Below are 21,249 nucleotides of genomic sequence, written 5' to 3' on the forward strand. Positions count from 1 at the left end.
AAAAAACGACATAGTATAGTAAGGTGTTTTTTGCATGAAAAAAACAACCATGTATAGTAAGGCGTTAGCCGAATATAGTAAGGCGTTTTAACCCGAAAAAAAAAAGACCATGTTGGCGATCGTGAATAAAGTGCAAATAACACACCCATTACGCACACTACCAAAACGTGTAAGCCAACTTTATTCATTGTTTCGAGATGCTTTATTGATCAGGGCAACTCCGCTGGAATAGTTGAGACGCAAGTCTCGTCTGGATGCTTGCGGGGTGGTCTCTGCTGGTCCCAACGGGGCCGGGGGCTGAAGAACCTGCAAAACCCAAAGGATCGCGGTGAAATCAAACTTCGTTTCAGCCGTCGACTGGTGACCAATAGGAATGACAAACCTTCGAGTGAAGTGGCTCTCAACTTTCCAAGTACAGTCCCACCGAAAAAATACAACTCTCTGGGTACCTTTATCAGGTGCTGTCTCACCATGTTGGTCTTTGTCGTTGTGTTTATGATCCTCTGGACGAGTTGGAACTGGGAAAGTCAATTCCTTTGTCTGCGGCTGCGCAGATGCGACGGAGCATGTGCTCAGCGTGCACTCCCTACCAAGCCCCCTCGCCCCTCCCCTTTCTCTTCTGGTCTACCTCTCTGAGCACGGCAGCTGAGCAACTGCCAAACCTCACTTCAGACACGTGAAAAAGAGCGCGACACAGAGAGAGCGACATAGAGAGAGAGAGAGAGAGATCAAGTTGTTTTTCCCGGATGGACTTGTCTTCAGTGGGAAAAAGGAAAAAAAAAATAGCGGGATATATTTTATTGTTTTCAGGGTAGAATAAAAAAAACCAATAGGCAAGCGTCCACTTTGCGATTTGCGTCAGGCGACAGTGAGGATGACCCTCTCGCGCTTCCGCCGCCGCTTTTTCTTGTCAGCCAGGCGTCCCGTGGCGTCGGCGAAGAACATCACTTCCTCCTTGCTCTCCAACTGGCGCTGGAGGAACTGCAAGGCGGCGCTGTTGAAGCCCATCAGGTCCTAGATCCGGGGAGCAGAAAAGTACCGGTATGTGGATGACGACGCGGAGGGGGCGGGGTATGACCGGTCGTGGGTGGCCTTACGCGCATGTCCTGCACTTTGGAGAGCGTGTTGGTGCGCAGGTCGTCCACGACAGGGAGAAGCTTCATGCTGCCGGAGATCCGACCGAAATGAATTCTGAGGCGAGAACGGTTGGACAAGATAAATAAATCAAATACGCTGAAGCGCGGCCCTCACTTTGTTGGTGAGATGTGGGGCTGAAACCCCCCCCCCACAAGCTTGGGTCAAATCCTGCTTTTTGAATGATTGCGAGTCAGCCCATATTGTAGCTTCATTGAAAAGAGGTCACATTTCACAGTGGCTTGATTAGCCCGCGCGCGTGCGCGTCCTCAAGCGTACGACGCTACGCAGTGCAACAAAAGAAGTCGCAGCGGTTCGACTGACTTGAGCAAGAAGAAGAGGCAGCGGCAAACCAGCTCCACCTCCAGGCCCTGCCGGATGAAGTCGTTGAAGAGCTCCAACAGCTCCGGAACGTACGGGAAGGGTAACACCAGCAGAGACACCTCCAGCTCGCTGACGTGCGTGCCCCACCAACACGCACAAAAAAGACACACACAATGAGAAAGAACACGTCAGAGGAGCGATTTTCAAAGTGTGGTATGAGTCAGCATGCAATAAAAAAAAAAAAAAAAACATGACTTCAAGGTCTGTTTGTCTGTCGGTACAATTTTATCTCTTTTGCGCAATACATTTAACGGAATCACTCCTGACACTTAATTTTCCTATATTTAAGTGCAGTGTTAGTAATGTTCAAACTGAGCAATTAACGTCTAAATTTTGAACACTTAGGCCTACTCTGCTATTGTACTTTTATGTCTCGCTAGCTGTTGCAACATCGAGAGCTGTTTTTTGTGAGTTTGTTGTATTTTGGAGAGTGGCTTCTCACCTGGATCGGACTTTCTTGATGACATCAAGAACGTAGCGGGACGGCTGGAAGTGCAACACACACAAACGCACGCAATGTCAATCACAACCCCTGAGTGTCGTCAAATCTGGAATCTGACCCAGACTCAAAAATAAATCCATAAAAGGGGACCAAAATACAAAGTAATAAGGTAAAAGAGCAAATGATGAGCAAAAACAGAGAAATAAAAGTTTGAAAGCAATAAAGAAAAAAGATAATAGGAGAAAAAAAAGTTGAATAATTCATAAATAATCATAATCAAGAAATGGGGGGAGGTTTTGGGCGAGAAATTCTTTTCATTCACTACTTGAGGAATGTGACGTCAATATTGGCCGCAAAGCTAACGCGAGGTGAGGATTTGACTCTGTCGGAAAAAACCCAACCGTTCAATTTCCATCATTTCCGCTCTGAGTATAAAAATACTTACAGCGATGTTTCCAAAGGCCACAAGGATGGGATTTGGTTCGGGGAGCGCCAGCTGCAAATCAAATGAGACAGCATCGACAACATGCCGCCTTTGCCAAGCTAACGCTCACTCGTGAATGGATCTCCCGGGAGGAGGCGCGTCCACCCAACGTTAGGAGTCGTCTTGAAATCTCTCTCACCTCCTTTCCGGCTCGCTCGCAGGCATATTTATGTTCTTCCATCTTCCTGTTCTCGCCGCGGAGGAGCTCCAGAGCCTCCATGATGCGTTCGGCCTGGTGGCGAGTACGCGCGCGATCAAATTTGGCGACGCCACGATGAAGGATGCTCGCCGTAACGTCAACTCACAGCTTTGACCGTCTCCACCGTCTTCTTGCCGGCCGGCGCCGCTTCGCCCGGGGTCTCTCCGGGCACCTGCGGTATGACCGAGGAGAAACGTGATCGACTTCAGGCTATGAGAGAGATTGAATGCTAACGGCTAGCGTGCGAAAATCAGAGAGCAGAGAAGTCAAGATTTGGCACCATGCGACTCAAATGGAGAATTGGGCGAATGCTAACGACCGGCACGCTGACGGCTCACATCATCGACCGGCACCTGCGGAACGGCAAGACGGAAACGCGCGGAATCCCGCTGAGAAGCTAACATGCTAACAGTCGGTTTGCTCAACAGAGTCCATAAGGCGCGATAAAAGATGAGTGCGGGAGTATGAGTCGGAATAGCGAGATGGCAACTTACCACCGGAGCGTCACCTTTGGCCAAGCTCTCCTCAAACTCCGCCTCTCGCTCCTGTCACATGACAAAGAAGTCGTGTCGAGGGCAAGAAAGTTCACAGCTGCTAGCTTCTTCCACCTTGCTCCTCACCATCTCGCGTTCCTCCTCCAGGATGATGGGCTCCCTGGTCCTCTCCCACAGGCGCAGAGACTTGTCGTGCGATGCCGACACCAGATGGTCGCCGTTCGGGCTGATGCTCAGACACCACACCTCGCGATGGTGGCCCTTGGGGGGGGGCAGTGATTATTACACCACGGAAAGCCAAACAAACAAAATCCTGCCAAGAAAAGCTACACGTTTGTAGGAGAGACTGACCTCCAAGGTCTGGATGTGTTCAAACTTGTCGGCGTCCCACTGCTTGATCTTCTTGTCCTTTCCCGCCGTGAAGAACAAATGCGTCTTGGGGACGAACTGCAGGAACATGACGCTGCGGGCGCACGGGAAGCGGCGTGAGGCGACGGCGACCGCGTCGGAGCGCAGCCCGCCCGGCGCGCTACCCACCTGTCGTCGTGCGCAAACATGGAGCGGTGACAGTCGCCGAAGTCCAGGCCCCAGATCTTCACGTTGCGATCCGCCGAGCCCGTGGCGATCAGCTTGCTGTCCTGGGGGGCGATTTTTAGAATTCCAGCGGTTGGTTTTTAAGTCTGCACCCAATATCAAAACTAAAAAGGGAACTCGGGAGAACCCCCCCCCCCACCCCCACCACAAACTAAACTTTAAAACAGTCGATTCTCTTTCCACAATGCACCAGAAGACCTTCACTCTACTGCACGTACTGCTTTTGGGAAAGATGTTCACCGGATTGATTCAATGTGAAATGAAAAAGTGCTGAAAACCGACGAGCGGCAAGTTTCAACGGGAGCATTTCATCATGGTGGCTACCCACGTGTGTGATGTCCAGACAAAGGACGGGCAGCTTGTGCCCGTACAGCGACAAGAAGAACTGCAGACGGACGAACACGAGACAAGAGAAGAGAAAAGTCACTTCATGCGGCAGGCGCGCCGGGGCCACTGGCAGGGAGTCCTCGTCTCCTTTACCTTGAGCGTGTCCGCGTAGAAGACTTTGACGGTGCAGTCCAGCAGGGAGACGGCCAGCAGGCGGTGATCGGGGGAGAACTTCACGCACAGGACGTCGTCGTCCAGCTGTAACGTGCGCCTGTGCTTCAACGTCAGCCTCCTGCAGCGCATGAAAAAGGTGAAGAGGATGGGGGGGAAAAAAAAAGGCACCAGAATAATATGAAAGGGCGACAGAACATGAAAGGGGAAAAAAGGAATACGGAAGAAAAACAAAAAAACAGAAATGGGGAAAAAAAGAAGGAAAAAGAATGAAAACAAGGGAACATAATAAAGGAGGAATGCAGAGATGATGAGAGAAAAAAAAAGAATACAAGAAGGACAGATGAGAGTAAAACAAAATTTAAAAACCGATGCAATATCATGTAATACGCATGCCGGGCCACTAGATGGCGCACTCCTGCATCTTGTCCCAAATGGTCTTTGGAATCATCTTCTCATCACGCATTTGAACTTACTTGTGTCCACTGGCCTCATCCTTCACCAACTCAAAGTCCCACAGCTTCACCGTCTTGTCCGCGCCTCCGCTCACAATGCCCCGCTACACGCACGCACGCACGCACGCACGCACGCACGCACGCACGCACGCACGCACACACACACACACACACACACACACACACACACACACACACACACACACACATTATGTGGCAAACTACCAATGCCATACGAGCAGTCGTACTGACGTGTTGATAAATCATTTTAATTTTCACCATCAGTAACATTTAAGTTTAAAAACAGGACAAATGGAGGGGGGAAAAGATAAAAAGGGCTAGCAGAAAACAGAAAAAGCAAAAAAAGACAGAAAATGGGTTAAGAGAAGGAAGACGAGAAAAGATGAGTGAAAACAAAGAAAGGAAACCAGCGGAAAAAGGAAAATAGAAAGCAAAGCAAAAAGGAGAAAGGTTGCAAAAGGGGAGGAAGATGGAGAGCGAAGGAAGGAAGGGAGGAAAGGACGAGAAAGGGAGGACGGGCCACCTGGTCGGGCGCCAGGCAGAGGGACCAGAGGGCCCCGTGGTGGGCGTCCAGCGTCTCCAGGAGGCTTCCCGACGCCAACTCGAAGATCTGCAGCTTGCCATTCTGAGGCCAAAGCGAGAGCAAAAGGTGAGCGGGCGAGGGCAGGTGACACCCCCCCCCGCCCCCCCTCTCCGGCGGTCCAAAAAGCCTCCCTTCACCTTGCTCCCCAGGATGATCTGCCTGTCGCCGGGCACAAAGAGGGAGCAGAGGGCGTACTCGCACGCCATGGTGCGCACCACCTGCAGCGTCGACCTGAAAGGCAAAAACAAAGGCACGCTTTGACTCCGAGCGCTTGCCGGCTCCACGCGGGAAAAGCCACGCCCCCGCCACGCCGGAGACGTCGAATGGGGACGGAAGCCGGCGGCGACCTGTTCCAGACTTTGACGGTGTCCCCGGACGCCGACAGCACGGCCAGGTTGTCGGAGCTGAAGGCCAGCGTGCGCACGTCGCTGCGATGGCCGCCCAGCGTCAGGCGCGCCGTCTTGCTCGCCGCCGCCGCCTTGTCCCGCAGCTTCAGGCTGTACGTCTCCACCGTGTTGTTCTGCAGCAGCAGCGCCACCTTCAGCTCACCGCCGGCACACGACAGGCAGTCGGCCCACCTGCGCAGATGAATCGGAGTCAAGTCACGTGACCCGAGGGAAGGGGGGGCGGGGCCCCGGGACGTCACCTGATCTTGGAGGAGGCCTTGATGTTGCTCAGGCGGACGATCTCGTCCCGCAGCGTCCTCTCCGGTGGCGGCTCCTCGCCTGCGCCGTCCGCGCTGGTTGCCCCCAAGAAAAAAAAAAAGAATTGATCGCCACACACACATTGATTGGGGCCATTCGGATAACTGTCGGAGCCCCCAAACTAGACGAGCATTTGTTGACGTGGAAAACTCTTTGTTGGCAACTTACCTGGCGGCCTTCTTCTTGGCTTTCTTGAGCTTCTTGGCCATCTTCTTGCGCACTTCCTCCTCCGACTGCACGACAAACACCTCCAGGATGGCGTCGTTTCCCTGACGAGTCACGGCCCAAAATAGATTTTTCAGCCGGAGCGTACGAAGCTGCAACTCAAGGATGGATTTTGTCCTTTGGGACATTTCAGAACACCACTTTTACCCCGAGCGGGGGGACAAAACATCCACATCCATTCGAACGCTGCGTCATGTGCCTTTCTAGCGCACGTGTGGCGATGCAAATTTTGGTCCCATTTTTGTCAGGCAAGATTTTTGTGGTCCAATGGAGGAAAAAAAAAAGACTTCAACGTGTGGAAAAGGGCAGGTTTGAGCAGCCTTCTGACTATGAGCGTCCTGTTTACCTGAACTGAATTTCTGTGGAATGATATTGCCCGGGCATTTGTTTTGGGGAGAAACACAGCTTTTAGTCATCAGAAATAATTCTCGGGGAAAAGTTTGGCTCCAATGGGAGAAACTCAGCTTGAAATGTTTGAGCAACCATCCGCTTGCTACTTTATGAAACAGCGATTCCATTTTTGGGGAGCAAAATATCACTTTTTGGGGCTAATTATTTTTGGGGGGTCAAATTTTATTTCGTTATTTATTTGAGAGCAACACTTAATGGCTTGATGTTGTTTTCTTTTCCAAATTTCTGGTCCACGGTTGCTGGTTTTGGGACGACACAGTCTTCTGGTGTTGCATTTTGGTGGAAAAATAACACCTTCTGTGTCCCAATTGGCTGTTTTGCCGCCTCAGTGGTATTAGAATCCCTCGGAGGCCTATTTCAGATTTTTCCCGAATAAACATGTTTTCAAGGCAAAAAAATTCTCAAAATGCAGTCTCAAAATACAAATACATCTGTTTTTTTTGCATTTCATTTTCAGCGGAGACGTGCCTCGGTGGCAATTTTGCACTCACGTGACAGGCGAAGACTCTGGCCTTACTGTCAGCGGTCAGAGACACAACTCTGTCTCTGGCCTCGCGGAGGATGGAGCCTGCTTTCTCGCAAGTCAAGATACGCTGAAAGATGGCGAGAAACGTTCGGTCGGTCAGTGAGTCGCGCGTCAAGACGTGACCCCAACGTTCTCCTTACGTCTTCTGGATTCTCATCGGCATCCTGGTCATCCCCGTCGCCGTCCTCCGGCGGACTCTTGGCCTTCTTGACTCGGGGCTGTCCCTCAGCCGGCTCCTGGACGGCACAACACACGCGGCGTCATCAAGCGGCGCAAGCGGCGGCGGGGAGTCGACTTGTCGCCGAGCGTCCCGGCTCACCTCCCGCGGGTAGCTGACGTCCCAAGCCCGAAGCTCGCTGTCGGCCGAGCCCGTCAGCAGCCGCCGCTCCTCGTTAAGAAAGGTCATGGCCCACACCTGATCGTGGCGCAAAAGGTCAAGCGGTAAGCTGCCAGCTGCATGCCTAGGGCATTTTCATTTCAATGGCTTTCCCTTCGATCAACGGTGTTTCATTTCGACGTGGTCAGGGAAAGTCGCGTACCACCGAATGGGGCAAACTTGTAAGAAAGCGAAAAATACAAGTGAGTCTAGTTCTGAAAACTGTGTTCTACCGCTCATTACTAGAGAATGGAAATCGCTTAAATGAACGTCTGGTCCACTGTTCTGCTTCTGGAACGAGAACCACACTGCTCCTCCTGAATTGGAGACCCGACTTCCCAACGAAATAACATCTGTTCAGATCTGTTTTTTTTTTTTTTTTTGGTGTGTGATGGGTTCTTCAAAAGATAGACGACAATGAAAATACAATTGTTCCACGGTTGAAGAAGCAAGCCAGTTTATAAGCACAACCAGTGGGCATTTGGTACTTTGGTTGGACGCAATGTTCGACAACTGCGAAAATCAAGTGAGGCCGACACGGCGAAGACACTCACCTCGCTGCGGTGGCCCACCAAGGTCTTGAAGCAATGCTGCGTGTCCAAGTCCCACCACTTGACAAAACTGTCCTTGGAGCTGCCCACAAACACGTTTGGTTGACCGACACGCACTCTCGCAACACATTCATATGCGCGTATACAGTGGAGAGAAAAAGTCTACCCCCCCGACCCCCGCTCCAAAAACAACTGAAATGATGCGGTTGCCAAATGTGCGCTTCAAGTTCATGCCGAGTGGCAACCGGCACACAGTGGCCACCGTTTCAAGTGCTTCTGATAAAGTTCAGCTGTTCTAATAGGTATTCCAATGACGTGGTACCTGGTCACCAGAAGGTTTTTGTCTTTGAGGAAGAGCGCTTGCGTGACCTCGTCTTTGTGTCCCCGCAGTCGGTATAGGCCGCACTCGTTGATGACGTCCCACACGATCACGTCCGTGTCCTGCGAGCGAAAATGGATTCAAGAGCTGCTTCTTCCCATCCATAGTTTGTGCATATATTAACCTTGACTTTGTTTATGTGGCAGTAATGATCGAAATAAATACATCAATAAATAAAATGAATGAATAAATAAATTGACCCGGGGGGCCCACGCCCAAGAATTGTTAGTGGAGAAAGGGGAAAAAAAAAACACAGAAGTAAGAAGAATTACTATAACCTGACAAAATATGCCGGCCGGTCGGCGGACTGACCTTGGATCCGGTGACGAGTCTGGCGCCCAGCGCGTCATAGCACATGGCAGTGACGGCCGACTTGTGTCCGTTGAAGCAGACGTCGCTCTCTCCGTTGAGCAGACTGAAGAGCCGCACGGCGCCGTCCTCGTAGCCCACGGCCAGGTGGACGCCATCTGGCGACGGACGCAGGAAGGTCACCTCATGTTTCTGGCCAGCGAGGATCAACACCTGCACCGGGAGTGGAGAAATAAATATGAGCAGGAAGTATCTACTGTACATACATGTACTTTTGTTCAGGTAAATTGAATAAAATGGTCCAGCTGTTTTTTTTTTGTGGTTCAACATCATTTAAGAAAATGTCGTAGAACAATAAAATGTGGTAAAATATTTAATACAGAAATGTGTTTATTTGAGCCAGTTGATCAGAGCGGAGCGACCTCTGCCTCAATTTGACTCAGGGAAAAACCCTGACTGTGGAAGTCCTGAAAAGCATGTTTTCTCGCCCCCCTTCATCTTCTCACCTTCTCCGCTTTGCGAGTGTCCCAGATGAAGACGTGCTCGCACGCCGCCACGGCCACATAGCGCCCGCGCTCGCTGCCGCGTAGCATGACGTAGCAGATGTTAGCTTTCTGGCTGCCAATCACGCCAAACACGGCGCCGGCAACGTAGCGCAGGTACTGCTTGGTCAAGCCCATGACGTGCGCCCTTTAGGTGGCACCGATCCCTGTGAAGACAAAACACAAAAAAAAACTTTTTGTGACCAGCTATTGCATTTTTCTGGACTAATATACTGTATTGGTCCAGAAAAATGAGACAGGGTTGAGTTTCAATGCTTAACATTGTTTTTTCCCTGACCAGACCAATGATTTGATCTTTGTGATGACAGGAATGCAGTATGTAGAAATCAAACTGTGTTTGCTAGCAAAGAGGAAATATTTGTCAACAGCAAAGCACCAGTTGACGCCAATGTTAGATCATTTAATTTGACAAACATTTTTTTGTGGCCGAATGTTGCCTTTTGTGATCAAATTGGGTTTTAACAGCTAAACACTGCATTTCTGTGGGAACCAACCACCCTTTCAGCAAAAATTCGGTGCGCTCTGTCTAAATATATTAATAGACGACTTTTAAACGTGACTCTCGCAAACAATTAATTCCACAAAATGCATTTTTGAATACCTTGGGATATGCTAGGCTACCTTTAGCCCGCAGACCGAGTGTTTAACTGTACGACACCTCCCGAAGGGGCGGGAAGAGAGCATCGAGCCAAAGAAGCGCTCCTTTTCCTTCTTAACCCCGTCCGCCCGGGTACTACTGTGCAACAAACCACCACACAACGACACGCTTGCACCCACGTGTTGGCAATTCTGACTCTCGATAGAGTTCACAAAGTCACAATCCCGTTGTGCATTTGTCTGTCAATGTAGCGCAGCAACTTAGGCTCCTAAGTTTTAATGAATGTCCTCAAGATTTCAGTTCATTCTGATGTCTTACCCCTGAGACGCAGTCGCAAGTTCGTTTCCCCCGGTTTCGTCGTCGGGGAATCGCTTCAGACTGGACCAATCAATCACAGAGTCACATCGGTCTCGTCGCAACTGACGCTGAGCAAAGTTTTTTCCCTTGTAAATAAATGTCATTTTAAGTCATATTAATTTCCCGATATTGTGTTTTCTGAGCAACGCACAATGTGAATGGAGTTTTAAACTGTGCGTTTGATAAGTCATCGCGTTCACTCTATTGCTTTTGACTGGGATGCAAAACAAACACGCCGATTGACTGCCGGAGCGAAACGTCATTAAAAACAAAAATAAGAATGGTGAATCAATTCGAGGAAAATAAGTCGCCATAGAAATATACACATCCAACAATTTTAAGCCACTCTTACGTTTCAGAAAGTCTGAAAAAAAATCCAATCCGGTAGTGCGTAACCTGCCATTGGCCGTCACGAAGAAAAACCCGGAAGTGTTTTCCTTTTGCCCATATGTCGATAGTCGCTATTCACGCGTTAGCTGAACTTCGGCTTCTCTGACGCTCAGAGTTTTTGTTATTTTGGGGTCCCAAAAATGTCTTCCAAAGTCAACAATAAGGACCACGATTTGGCCGGACGGTCTACCGAACGCAAGGAGGAGCTAAACAAACAGGTACTATAGCTTCCAAGTCAAGCACAAGAACTAAGAATAGTATCACAAACTTGTTCAGTATTCATTAATTGTACATTCGGAGCACCCACGTGACTCATTTGATGGCAGTTTCCCGCAGAAATGCATAATTACATTAATTGGCTGATTACTAAAAGGCCGCATTCGTCCCCAAAGAAAAATGTATATTTTGCACCAAAAACGCAAAATGTTTTCAATGAAATTATACTTACCCACAGAAATGCAACAATTAACCATTTAGTTTGCTCACATAATGCTGTATTTGTCCACACAAATGTAATCCTTCACCACCACAAGTTCGGTTTGGCCACAACACGTATTTATTGGGCCGGGAAAGTCATTTTTCTACTTTTTGTGACCTAAGGCATTGATACACGTTCCTCTTTTAACTGTCAGATCAAGCAGCAAACGGTGGCTGTGGACGAGCTGTCTGGTTTGAAGAAGGACAGAGTGAGTTTGATTAAATGAATGTATTACAGTTATCCGTGACTGAGATATTTGAATGAATTGGGTTTCTGTTTTGCCTTTAGAAAGTGTACGTCCAGCAGAGGAACAGCAACATATTGTTCTTAGCGGACAGAGGACAGACCTTGAGTTCATGCAAGAGTAAGTTAATCCACAAGAGGTATTGTACTCCCACCCATTTTTTTGTGACAGTTTAAAACAGTTCCCTTTCCTTAAGAATTGAGAGTTTTTGCAACGTTATAATCCTATTTTCAGAGCCTGGCTGAATATGTGCCTGTTTTGAGGGGCAGTTCTGTCTCATGTAAAAGAACCAGCTGTCACCACACCCCTCACCGACAGTGCCAAAAGGAAGGTAACAGCTTTTCTTGTCCACAGAGAAGCTGGACAGCCTGACGAAGGAGTTGCAAGACCTGTGAAGCTGAGCAATCCTGCAACCATGTGTGGCATCTTTTGTCTTGTGAGTCCAGCGTCCTCTCGGTTCACGTGGGACAAAGGCATTTACGAACATTTAAAAAGAAGAGGCCCCGACTCCAGCGAGGATTTCATTGTCTCGGGCTCCGATCCTCCTTACCGCTGCTTGTTCTCGGCTCATGTTCTCCACATGAGAGGTCTCCTCACAACTCAGCCGCTCCGGGACCCTGCTGGCAACGTCCTGGTCTGGAACGGGGAGGTCTTTGGTGGTTTACAAGTCCTGCCACCTGAAAACGACACCGCTGTTGTTCTGAGGCATTTGTCTTCATGCAGCGACCCGTCTGACATTTTGTCTGTCCTGTCCACCGTTCGAGGCCCCTGGGGGTTTGCGTACTACCAAAAGAGCCAAGACTGCCTCTGGTTCGGGAGGGATTACTTTGGGAGAAGGAGTTTGCTCTGGAAGTATGACCAAACACTGAAGGCCTTGACCCTCAGCTCTGTGGGGGCCAGCCCCTGTGAACCCGGTCACTCTGACTCCTTTCGATCCCAGCAGTTCGGCACGAGTGGATCTGGCCAGTCCAATGCTTGTGGACCGACTCAGTCCAGCCCTCGTAATCCTGGATCGTGTGTATGGCAGGAGGTCCCTGCGGCCGGCGTGTACAGGATCGACCTGAAGTCAGTGGTAGAATCCGGCTCACCGACGATAGAACTTTATCCCTGGTCTCAGGGTGGAGATGATCGGGTTTCCGCTTGCCTGGAGACTACCCAGCTTCCTGGCCCGGGCAGCTGCATCATACTGAAGAACCCCCCGGATCTGCTTCGATCACCCGTCAATCCTTTGAATACGACACTGAACGAGCAGCGTGAAAGAGAGCCCATCGGGGAGGATCCGGAAGAGCTTCTGGACAAGATCAAAAAGGATCAAGCAGTGAAAGGTCTGATCGATGTTCTCAGCGAGGCTGTCAGGAGACGCGTGCAGTCTTTGCCCAATGAATCACAAGTCGGCGACCATTCCAGCATTGGCATCCTTTTCTCAGGCGGCATCGACTCTATGATGCTGGCCATCCTGGCTCACCGTCACGTACCCGATTGTCAATCTATAGACCTTATTAACGTGGCTTTTCGACAGCGGGAGGCTCAGAAAGCCTCTGCCAAGAAACAAAAAGCCAGTAAGAGTCAGTCCGAAACACAAACATGCAACCCATTCGATGTCCCGGACAGAATCACCGGCAAATCCGGCCTTAAGGAACTACAGGCCTTGGCTCCAGAGAGGCGATGGAACTTTGTGGAAGTGGACGTAACGCAGGAGGAGCTGCAACAAGCGCGACGCCAACGCATCAGTCACTTGGTGCACCCACTGGACACTGTACTGGACGACAGCATCGGCTGCGCGGTGTGGTTCGCGGCCAGAGGCAAGGGGTTCCTGGGCCGGGACCGCGACCGGGTCGGCTTCATGTCTTCGGCCAAGGTAAGCCAGCAGAGACAAAAACCGGGAGTAATTTGAGGCCCTCATTTCACTGCGCACCGGTTTAACAGGAACGGGGCCGGATACTAATTCTAAGCCTTCTTCCAGGTCATTCTGACAGGAATCGGAGCCGACGAGCAGCTGGCAGGTTACGCGAGACACAGAGTGAGGTTCAAGACATCCGGATACCAAGGGCTGGTCCAAGAAATAGCCATGGAGCTCGGCAGGATCTCCTCCAGGAACTTGGGAAGGGATGACAGAGTGATTGCAGACCACGGGAAAGAGGCCAGGTTGGGAGTCTTTTTTTCTTTTTTTAAATAAGTACAAAACCGTTGGCGCGTCCTAACCTTTGTAGACCTGGCCCGTTCAGGCTTCGCGAAGCCAGTCTGTTGGACGCTTCTGGACCTGGTCATCAGTTTGACACTTCTGGTCCTGGTCGAAAGTTGAACTGAGCTGAAATGCGACCCTTGTGGTCCTGCCGTCTGTCAATCTGGTCAGATAGGCACTGATGGACCTGGCACGCCCAGCTGTTATGAACCTGGTCAAATGCTGAAAAGACCAGGACCACTCGTACCGGACTGACCTGAAATATGGACCAGGTCCACGAAGGCTGAATACTTAACAACCAATCCTTGCAGACCTTTCATTTCTAAGACAACTGGGTGCTGGGCTAGCCCGGGTGGGGTGTGGGGGATAAATCCAAGCTTCCATAACGAGTTAGCGTACTCTTCTTTATTGTAGTGTCGGTGCGTCATTTGTTAGTTGTGATGGTGGCACTCAGGGAGCTAAGATATTTTGAAAGTAGTGCAAGAAGTTTGGTATTTGTCTGTATTAAAAAGTGAGTTTCCGCGGTCAGGTTCCCGTACCTGGACGAGAGCGTGGTGAGCTACCTGAACTCTCTGCCCATGCGCGACAAGGCCGACCTGACGCTCCCGCGGGGCGTCGGCGAGAAACTGCTGCTGAGGCTGGCCGCCCGCCGGCTGGGCCTCGGACCGTCCGCCGTCCTCCCCAAGAGGGCCATGCAGTTTGGCTCGCGCATCGCCAAGATGGAGAACGGCCGCGAGAAGGCGTCGGACCGCTGCGGCAGGCTGCTCGCCGAGTAGGCGGAAGGATTCGTCGCGTCTGTGGATCAAGTTTGCCAATCAAATCTGGAAAGATGTGCTCCGGTGCTCTCTCTACATCATGTACGCGGGCACGTTTTGGAGTTTGTCCTTGAAATACTGGTCGCAGTCCACGTAGGACTGCAAGTTGCCCACGTCGAAACGCCCGCCAATCTCGTGTACAAACACGGGTTTTCTGTGAAATGAGAAAAACTGATATATTAAAAATCTGCCTCACAGAATACTGTGCTCAAATTCACGTTTCGACATATCAAGAAGTTTATTTAATGTTAGATTGAGGAATTATTAAATACATTAAGATTGCATATCAAGAAAGCACTTCTGAAAATGGATGGATACTTATATGGCTCCCTTTGAACGGTGTTTTCTACCATAAAATTAAGATATCTTGGTGACTATATTAAAAAGGAATACATGATTGCAATGGAATATGTGTAATACATTGGGTAAATATAATAAAAATAAAAGCCTAACTGGGTCCCTCATCGTAATTTATCAGGAATATTTCTGGAATACATTTGATTCTTATTCGTAACAGCAAATGAAGCATGTATTGAATTTAATTGTGAATGATAACAGCTAAAGAAATATGAACAGCATCCTTGAAAGTATCAAGTCAATCAAGCGTCTTCTTTTTATGATTCTTACAAGTGTGTCTGTCGTTTACCTCGGAATGAGCCAAGACACAAAGTTTCCGGGGGCATCTTTTTCCTGGATGGCAGCATCCTGCCACGGTGGAAATGATTCATTCAAATCATTGTCCTTGTTGATCTGGGCCAGCGTGGATGATTAGCGACAGCGGTACCTTCTTTTCCAGGAGGAAGGTGTCCAAGAGAGGGAGGCTTTTCTTCGACAACACGTAGAAACAAGGACACTGGGACAACAAAACAAGAAAAGCTGCCGTGGCGAATGGAAGTCAAGAGGCAACTACGGACAGTCATCGGGCAAGATCCAGATTGCGGGACGCCAATCAGTTCCCCCAAGCAGCGGTCCCCAACCGGTTGAGACAATTCCATGCTGTTCGCGGACCGGCAACCAATTTTTCTCATTGCTTTTAAATGGCCAGTTTTAAAGCGACGCTACTAACAACAGATAATTATCGAGTCATCAAACATTCGCACCGTTTTTTTTTTTCCCCCATTCAGGAATGATAAATACGCCTTACAATGAAAACACAATAATTTTGAAGTTATGTTTCGTCGTTCGTATCCTTGCTACTTTCAAACATGACTGATCAAAAGGTGACACGATGGAGTGCTGCGTTCTTCCGCTGGCTGCCGGCTAATGTTTGGCCATTAAACCGCTAATGTTTACGTGGACAGCCTGTTCAAACTCCGCTCGCATATTTCATGCTTTCCGTTTGATCACTCGGGTGCGACGTCTTCAAATGATTGAACAGGTTCCCTGAATCGCCTCGTTTTTGACCACATGGCATGCGCAACAGCTTCCTCTTCCACGTCGCCAGGGGAGGAACTTCTCTAGTCCAAATAGCTTCCCCTTCGCAAGTCATGGCTGCCCATCAGCGGCGCGTTGAGCTCGCTGTGCGTTTGATCCATTCGTTGCTTTCTGTGTAACTTGAACCACGAGCACGAGCTATGCGGTACACGCGCGCACCTTAGTCCACCCCAACGTAACAGACAAACATAAAGCATGTCAGCGTTTCATCTCCAATGCACGAGACGGGCGGGTGAACGTCCACTTGAGGATTGAACTTACCGCTCTTCTTGACGCGGTCTCCGATGGCAGCGGCTTCTCTTTCATACAGAGGGCTCGAAGCTCGTTATCGACTTCCACTATTCCGTATTTGGGAGTTTCTGCGCCACAAAGAAGCACGAGAAAAATGACACACTTGTTTTTTCACAGAATAGAGACGAGCAAACACTCAAACCTCACCGTCATCTCTGCACCTGTAGGACAAGACCACATTGTTGTCCTCGCATTCCGCTTGGAGTTCTGAAAACCTGGACTGGATCTGAGCCAGGCTGAAGTCTTCTTTGAAGAGCGTGTCGCTTGTGTAACAATGCGACAACAACAACAAAAGAAACCCACCGGTCAGCGTTCTCTGAGTCAAATGTTGGTGATAAATGATGTGAGCTCACCCTCCAATCACCATGACGTGGTCCTGGATCTGGAAGTGCTTCACTGCCAGCTGGAGGCAGGCCACGGCACCGAGACGCTCCTGGTCAAAAAACCAAAGGATAAACATAGAAAACTAAGCAACTGATAATGAGAAAGTGCTAACTCCTTTTTTGAATCGAGTTTTCTGGGTGCCGTCACGAGATGTGCGAAATGGACTCTGTGATGTAAATTTTTGTTGCCAGCAGGTGGCAGTACAAAGGGCAATATGGCCACCCACACAAGATGGATAAAAAAGGTGGATTTTGCTGATGAATTCATATTCAACAACCGCAAATGGAATCAGAATACCGCCTTCAGACTGGTGGCGGCACATGGAACATTTGATTGCAAGCAGCATTTTTGGCTTGGCCTCTGCCCTCAGTGGGATGCGTGATGAAAAACGGACTTTTGTTTGTTTGATTGTTGTCGACATGGTGGTGGTGTAGTTGGGTTTGAAGTATTCAATGCATGCGCCACACACATGGATCTGCTACACTTAATCGATTGCCATTCGGTGGCTTGGTGATGAGGTGCCGCCACCGTCGATGAAAACGCACTCGCTTTTTTTTGTCGTCATTGGCCCAAACGTTTCGCCAAAAGCGACAAGCAACAAATGCGTGCTCGCCTCTCCACATCCACAAATAAACAGCGTGTGCGAAAAGCCACCACGAGGTGATTTTACCATCCTCCCCCGGCGCCCATAAAGATTCTTTGGCATTTTTACTCGAGGAGGCGGCACCTCGAAAAGTTAACTTTCCATAGTATGTCCATTCATTGCTTTTCCAATCCGCTTTATCCTCACAAGGGTCGCGGGGGGGGGGGTGCTGGAGCCTATCCCAGCTGTCTTCAGGCAGGATCGACCTCTGCCCTGTGACGTCCATGCGCTAACCACTCGTCCACAGGGCCGCCCGCCCTCCATAGCATGTCACGAAAGAAAAAGATGCTTTTGATATTTACATCATTGTTTGTGGTCTGGTCGCAGACAATCTCGACGTTTGGGAAGTGTGAGGCCCATTCTTGAAATGCGGACAGGTAAAGAGCGTTGCTCTGTGGAAAGAGCGAGGACAAAACAAGTCACCATTTGAACACACCAAATTTCGGTGGGCGTGTCAATCATGAGAGGGGAAATGGGAAAAGTCTCAGGAACTCAAACTGGGGGTTGACCACTTTCGGGTGAGAACAGAAATGTGTCAAACAAACAAATAAGTCGCCCCCCGGACTTCGCTTTCAACGCTCCGTTTGAAATTGTTTGGGCGCGTCTCTGTCAACGAGACTCAGCAGAAAAGGGCATTCTGCATTCTGCGACTGGCTTCGGACAATCGGAGGGTGTCCGACGCTACGTGAGCAAAAACTCTTTCTGTGATGGGAGCAAAGTGCATTTCCTTGAGTAGAAAACGGGACGCCGATTGTATACTCACCACGACGTATATTCCGTCCAGCCCGTGGGAGGCGGCCAGCACTCGGATCCAGTGGCTGAGGAGCGCGCGGTTCCCTACCGGCAGCAGCGGCTTGGCTAAGCCGACCAGGTGAGCGAAGCGCCCGCTGCGGTCGGCCGCCACGTCCCGCTGAAGCCTGGTCCCGTAGCCGGCGGCGAGGATCACCGCCTTCATCGATACTCTCTCCGCGGCTGACGGTCGCTAATTGTTTGCGCAGGAGTGACGCGTCTATCGGAAAAAAGTCGTCAAGTCGGCCGTTGAAGCGGCAGCCAAGTTCAAGCGCGACTGCACCACTTCCGGAATGCCTGTCACGTGTGGCTCCAATAACCACGCCTCTTTTGGGAACGAGGCTTTCGACCCGGGGTCGGCACCGAATGTAATCGAGCTGCAAATTTGTATCGGTGCCCTTCGATGACGCCAGGCTTTAAATCTTTGCCTCTGTTGGTCAGTCGCAAGCGGTTGTACAATATTTGTATGTGCCGAGTGACGAAATAGGAAAGTAAATAGAAAAAAAAAAGTGCTGTCGAAACGGGAATGTTTCATGACCTTGGGAATCCAAGTATGGTTGATGGGTCGTCGGAGGGAAAACATGGACACGTGTCATTCGGCAACAAAGTACAACTTTGAAGATCCAAATCCGACAGCATGGGGCTGATAAACATGGCGCTCACATGGCCAAAAACCCGTTAGTCACGTAGAAGAAAGGAGACGTGACGATGCATGTCTTGTTTTGTTCATTTATTGTCGAGTGCTGTGGGCAATGCGTGGAAACGTTCCTCAATGTTCAGCAAATACAAAAAGGAAGAGAAGGAGCGGTACGACCCGCAAACATTTAGGAGAAAAGTTGTGCGCTTCATTCCGCTCCTTCACAGCCGCTCCCAATGTCCTGAACGGGGTCTTGGTCCTCATCCTCTTTCGGTGTCTCCTGGGAGTCTGACGGTGGCGCTTCAGAGGTCTCCATCGGCTCCTCGGCGGGTTCAGCTTCTGGCTTGGGGCTGGCTTGTGGTTCAGGATGCGGCTGAACGTCGGGCTCAGGTTCAGCTTGCTGTTCAAGTTCCGATTCAGGTACAGGTACAGGGTCAGGTTTGGGTTCTGCTTTAGGCTCCGGTTCCCCTTCGGGTTCGGGTGTTTCATCACCTCTCGCCATCTCCACCTCAGGGAAATCGAAATGGACAACGCGGGTCAACTTGCGCCATCTTCACATGACTTCAAAATCTTTCATTGGACAAAAACAGTTTTTGCTCTGAAACGGTTGGTCACGGTGTTCATTGGGGAGATCCATTTTCTGGTTTCTGACACTCGCGGTCGATTTGGCCCAGGGCACGAGGGGACTTCAACTATTTTTATTGCCGATGTTGATTGTATTTGCAGATTGGAAACCGACTGAACTTGTTTTTGTCTTTTCAACTGTTTGTGGAGAAAGCGGCCATTCCTTTTGTAGCCACGTTAGCAGACCTTACCTCCAAGGGGACTTTGACGGTCTCCTCACATCTCACGAGATCTGCTTGCTCCTGCTCCATGGGTTGCTCCTGCTCCTCCTCCTGCTGCTGCTCCTCCTCCTCCGCTTCTTCCTCCTCCTCCACCGCCGCCACCTCCCGCTCCTCCACCAAATGAGTCGCGACGGTGCGTGTTTCCTGCTGCCGGGCTTGGGCTTGCGCTTGTTCGGCGGCCGCCAAAAGGGGAGCTCTCTCCGCATGGGGCGCGTCCTTCTTCACGGGCTCCGCTGGCTTGGCTTCGGCTTTTTTGCTGGCTTCCAGGACCGCCATGACGGAGGCTGGGATGTGAGCTTGCTGTCGGATACGAGCGCAAGAAATAAACGAATACTCATTAAATTGGCCGTTTGTCTCCTTGTGCCCCGGCGACTGAATTTGAATTTGAAACTGGTCTCGGAGGACAGGCCCTCCATGCTGCTACATGCATTGCGCAATACATACCATATACAATACAAAATCATACATTGGACAATACAGACAGAACAATATATGCTATATATATATTCTGGGTGGCAACCAGGCGAGGGTGTACCCCGCCTACTGCCTGTTGCGTGTGTTTTAAATATGACAATGGTGCGGTTTGAGGCCTTCCCAGATGTTTCGGCGGGGGACGGTACTTGCCTGGTGCGGCGTGAAGGATCGAACGTGGTGCAGCAGGGGTTCCCTCATCTCGGGGCAGCGTTCAAAGACGCTGGCGAGCTGCGTGTGAGGCAGCTGCAGGAGGACGCTGTAGGACTGAGGTTTGGTTCTCTGGCAGCATTTGACGAAGCCCTCCCACACCTTGGGGTACTTCCACACCTTCGGGGGTGAAAGACGCCGTCACGTGACCTGTCGTATATTCTGCTCGTCGTCGGAAAGCTGACGCAACCCGACTGAGCGGGGCGCAGCGTCCGTCTCAAGATTCTCCATTTTCAGCGCGAGGCGATTCTCGGACCCCGAAATGAGATGCTGGCGTGGCGAGCACAACGCCCCGAGCGTAACCCGATTGAGCGGGGCGCAGCTTCCGTCTCAAGATTCTCCATTCTTAGCGCGAGGCGATTCTCGGACCCCGAAATGAGATGCCGGCCGAAGCAAGAGAACGAACGATCACGCCAGCAAACGCGAGAGGCGACGTTGACCTGCTTGACGATGAGCCTGGCCAGGATGTTCATGACGAAGCCGCAGAGTCGCGGGTACATGGTGAGCGACTGGATGACGGTCCTCATCAGCAGGATGGGCAGAGGGCTCTGCTCCATCAGCTGCTGCATCACCACCGCCAGAACCTCCGACGTGTAAACGTTCTTCTCACCGAAGCACAGGTTGGTTGCTAAAGGTTGAAGAAAAAAATGAAGGGGGTTAAAAAAAAAAAAGAAAAAAAAGGATTTCAGAAATTTGGGGTTGAGCATTCGATCAACTTCGAACCTTTTATGATGGACTTCATGTCGCATTTGATGGAGTCAATATTGTGCAAGGCGATCAGCAGGTCTCCTGGCGTCAGAGGGGACACCGATGAGCTTCCCTCACCTGAAGGACCACACACACACACACACACACGCACGCACGCACGCACGCACGCACGCACGCACGCACGCACACATACGCACACATACGCACACACGCAATGTCAACGTAATATACTCTTAATAAGATTTTCAAAACCCTTTATTTGTCTCACAATGGAGAAATTCCCAGCAATGTCAACATAATATACTCTTCATAAGATCTTCAAAACCCTTTATTTGTCTCACAATGGAGAATTTCCCAAAGCGGCTTCACTGCAGTGGATGACAATCCCTCCCCCCAAATAATGATAATAATAAGGTGCAATTCATCTCCCGGAACGGTGCA

At 50.3% G+C, this 21,249-nt stretch overlaps 4 protein-coding genes across 9 annotated transcripts in view; 1 reads left to right on the top strand and 3 right to left on the bottom strand.

Annotated features, from left to right (window-relative positions):
* Positions 1-783: 783 nt before the first annotated feature.
* Positions 784-10,352, bottom strand: wdr3 (WD repeat domain 3). 2 transcript variants are annotated; one of them, XM_019869199.1, is made up of 27 exons: positions 10,249-10,352; positions 9,276-9,478; positions 8,773-8,982; positions 8,404-8,522; positions 8,085-8,163; positions 7,474-7,569; positions 7,295-7,390; positions 7,120-7,221; positions 6,161-6,261; positions 5,935-6,027; positions 5,636-5,866; positions 5,426-5,519; positions 5,229-5,330; positions 4,706-4,788; positions 4,212-4,350; positions 4,060-4,116; positions 3,675-3,775; positions 3,489-3,600; positions 3,264-3,398; positions 3,138-3,188; positions 2,750-2,815; positions 2,584-2,676; positions 2,406-2,456; positions 1,961-2,004; positions 1,459-1,587; positions 1,098-1,191; positions 784-1,014 (listed from the first exon to the last, which is right to left on the bottom strand). In XM_019869199.1, the coding sequence occupies exons 2-27, from the start codon at positions 9,447-9,449 to the stop codon at positions 859-861; spliced, it is 2,808 nt and encodes a 935-aa protein (XP_019724758.1). In that variant the 5' UTR covers positions 9,450-9,478; positions 10,249-10,352; the 3' UTR covers positions 784-858. The 2 variants fall into 2 exon arrangements, with proteins under 2 accessions (XP_019724758.1, XP_019724767.1); XM_019869208.1 differs by lacking the exon at positions 10,249-10,352 and adding an exon at positions 10,110-10,221.
* Positions 10,353-10,637: 285 nt separating this feature from the next.
* asnsd1 (asparagine synthetase domain containing 1) lies at positions 10,638-14,613 on the top strand. 5 transcript variants are annotated; one of them, XM_019869233.1, is made up of 6 exons: positions 10,641-10,895; positions 11,310-11,363; positions 11,444-11,519; positions 11,754-13,257; positions 13,363-13,544; positions 14,111-14,613. In XM_019869233.1, the coding sequence occupies exons 3-6, from the start codon at positions 11,512-11,514 to the stop codon at positions 14,355-14,357; spliced, it is 1,941 nt and encodes a 646-aa protein (XP_019724792.1). In that variant the 5' UTR covers positions 10,641-10,895; positions 11,310-11,363; positions 11,444-11,511; the 3' UTR covers positions 14,358-14,613. The 5 variants fall into 5 exon arrangements, with proteins under 5 accessions (XP_019724808.1, XP_019724792.1, XP_019724779.1 ...); XM_019869220.1 differs by having other exon boundaries at positions 11,310-11,519; XM_019869242.1 differs by lacking the exon at positions 10,641-10,895 and having other exon boundaries at positions 11,279-11,363.
* LOC109515461 (uncharacterized) lies at positions 13,553-18,250 on the bottom strand. The gene is made up of 8 exons (XM_019869259.1): positions 17,912-18,250; positions 17,451-17,540; positions 16,475-16,554; positions 16,269-16,384; positions 16,092-16,189; positions 15,181-15,249; positions 15,043-15,101; positions 13,553-14,550 (listed from the first exon to the last, which is right to left on the bottom strand). Exons 1-8 carry the CDS (start codon positions 18,101-18,103, stop codon positions 14,430-14,432), a joined length of 825 nt encoding a protein of 274 aa, XP_019724818.1. The 5' UTR covers positions 18,104-18,250; the 3' UTR covers positions 13,553-14,429.
* Positions 18,251-18,650: 400 nt separating this feature from the next.
* Positions 18,651-21,249, bottom strand: part of sympk (symplekin) — an 11,069-nt gene continuing 8,470 nt past the window's right edge. The window contains exons 21-25 of the mRNA XM_019868996.1: positions 20,824-20,956; positions 20,541-20,728; positions 20,044-20,220; positions 19,390-19,719; positions 18,651-19,082 (exon numbers count right to left, since the gene is read on the bottom strand). Of these exons, the coding sequence (XP_019724555.1) occupies positions 18,783-19,082; positions 19,390-19,719; positions 20,044-20,220; positions 20,541-20,728; positions 20,824-20,956 (1,128 nt within the window). The 3' untranslated portion in view covers positions 18,651-18,782. The remainder of the gene's footprint in view (positions 19,083-19,389; positions 19,720-20,043; positions 20,221-20,540; positions 20,729-20,823; positions 20,957-21,249) is intronic.

This window comes from Hippocampus comes, unplaced genomic scaffold, assembly GCF_001891065.2.
Source record: "Hippocampus comes isolate QL1 unplaced genomic scaffold, H_comes_QL1_v1.1 scaffold518, whole genome shotgun sequence".
Classification (NCBI taxonomy): Eukaryota; Metazoa; Chordata; class Actinopteri; order Syngnathiformes; family Syngnathidae; genus Hippocampus; species Hippocampus comes.

What these genes read in the sequence shown, in the direction of transcription:
- wdr3 (XM_019869199.1), bottom strand. Translation starts at nt 9,449, where the DNA reads ATGGGCTTGACCAAGCAGTACCTGCGCTACGTTGCCGGCGCCGTGTTT. An exon ending in AAAAACCTTCTGGTGACCAG is followed by an intron (nt 8,164 to 8,403) that starts GTACCACGTCAT and finishes GTTTGTGGGCAG; the next exon opens with CTCCAAGGACAGTTTTGTCA. An exon ending in ATGTTTGCGCACGACGACAG is followed by an intron (nt 3,601 to 3,674) that starts GTGGGTAGCGCG and finishes GTGCGCCCGCAG; the next exon opens with CGTCATGTTCCTGCAGTTCG.
- asnsd1 (XM_019869220.1), top strand. Translation starts at nt 11,416, where the DNA reads ATGAATTGGGTTTCTGTTTTGCCTTTAGAAAGTGTACGTCCAGCAGAG. An exon ending in GCTTCATGTCTTCGGCCAAG is followed by an intron (nt 13,258 to 13,362) that starts GTAAGCCAGCAG and finishes GCCTTCTTCCAG; the next exon opens with GTCATTCTGACAGGAATCGG. An exon ending in GACCACGGGAAAGAGGCCAG is followed by an intron (nt 13,545 to 14,110) that starts GTTGGGAGTCTT and finishes TTCCGCGGTCAG; the next exon opens with GTTCCCGTACCTGGACGAGA.
- LOC109515461 (XM_019869259.1), bottom strand. Translation starts at nt 18,103, where the DNA reads ATGAAGGCGGTGATCCTCGCCGCCGGCTACGGGACCAGGCTTCAGCGG. An exon ending in TGGACGGAATATACGTCGTG is followed by an intron (nt 17,541 to 17,911) that starts GTGAGTATACAA and finishes CTCTTTCCACAG; the next exon opens with AGCAACGCTCTTTACCTGTC. An exon ending in ACCAGACCACAAACAATGAT is followed by an intron (nt 16,555 to 17,450) that starts GTAAATATCAAA and finishes TTTTTTGACCAG; the next exon opens with GAGCGTCTCGGTGCCGTGGC.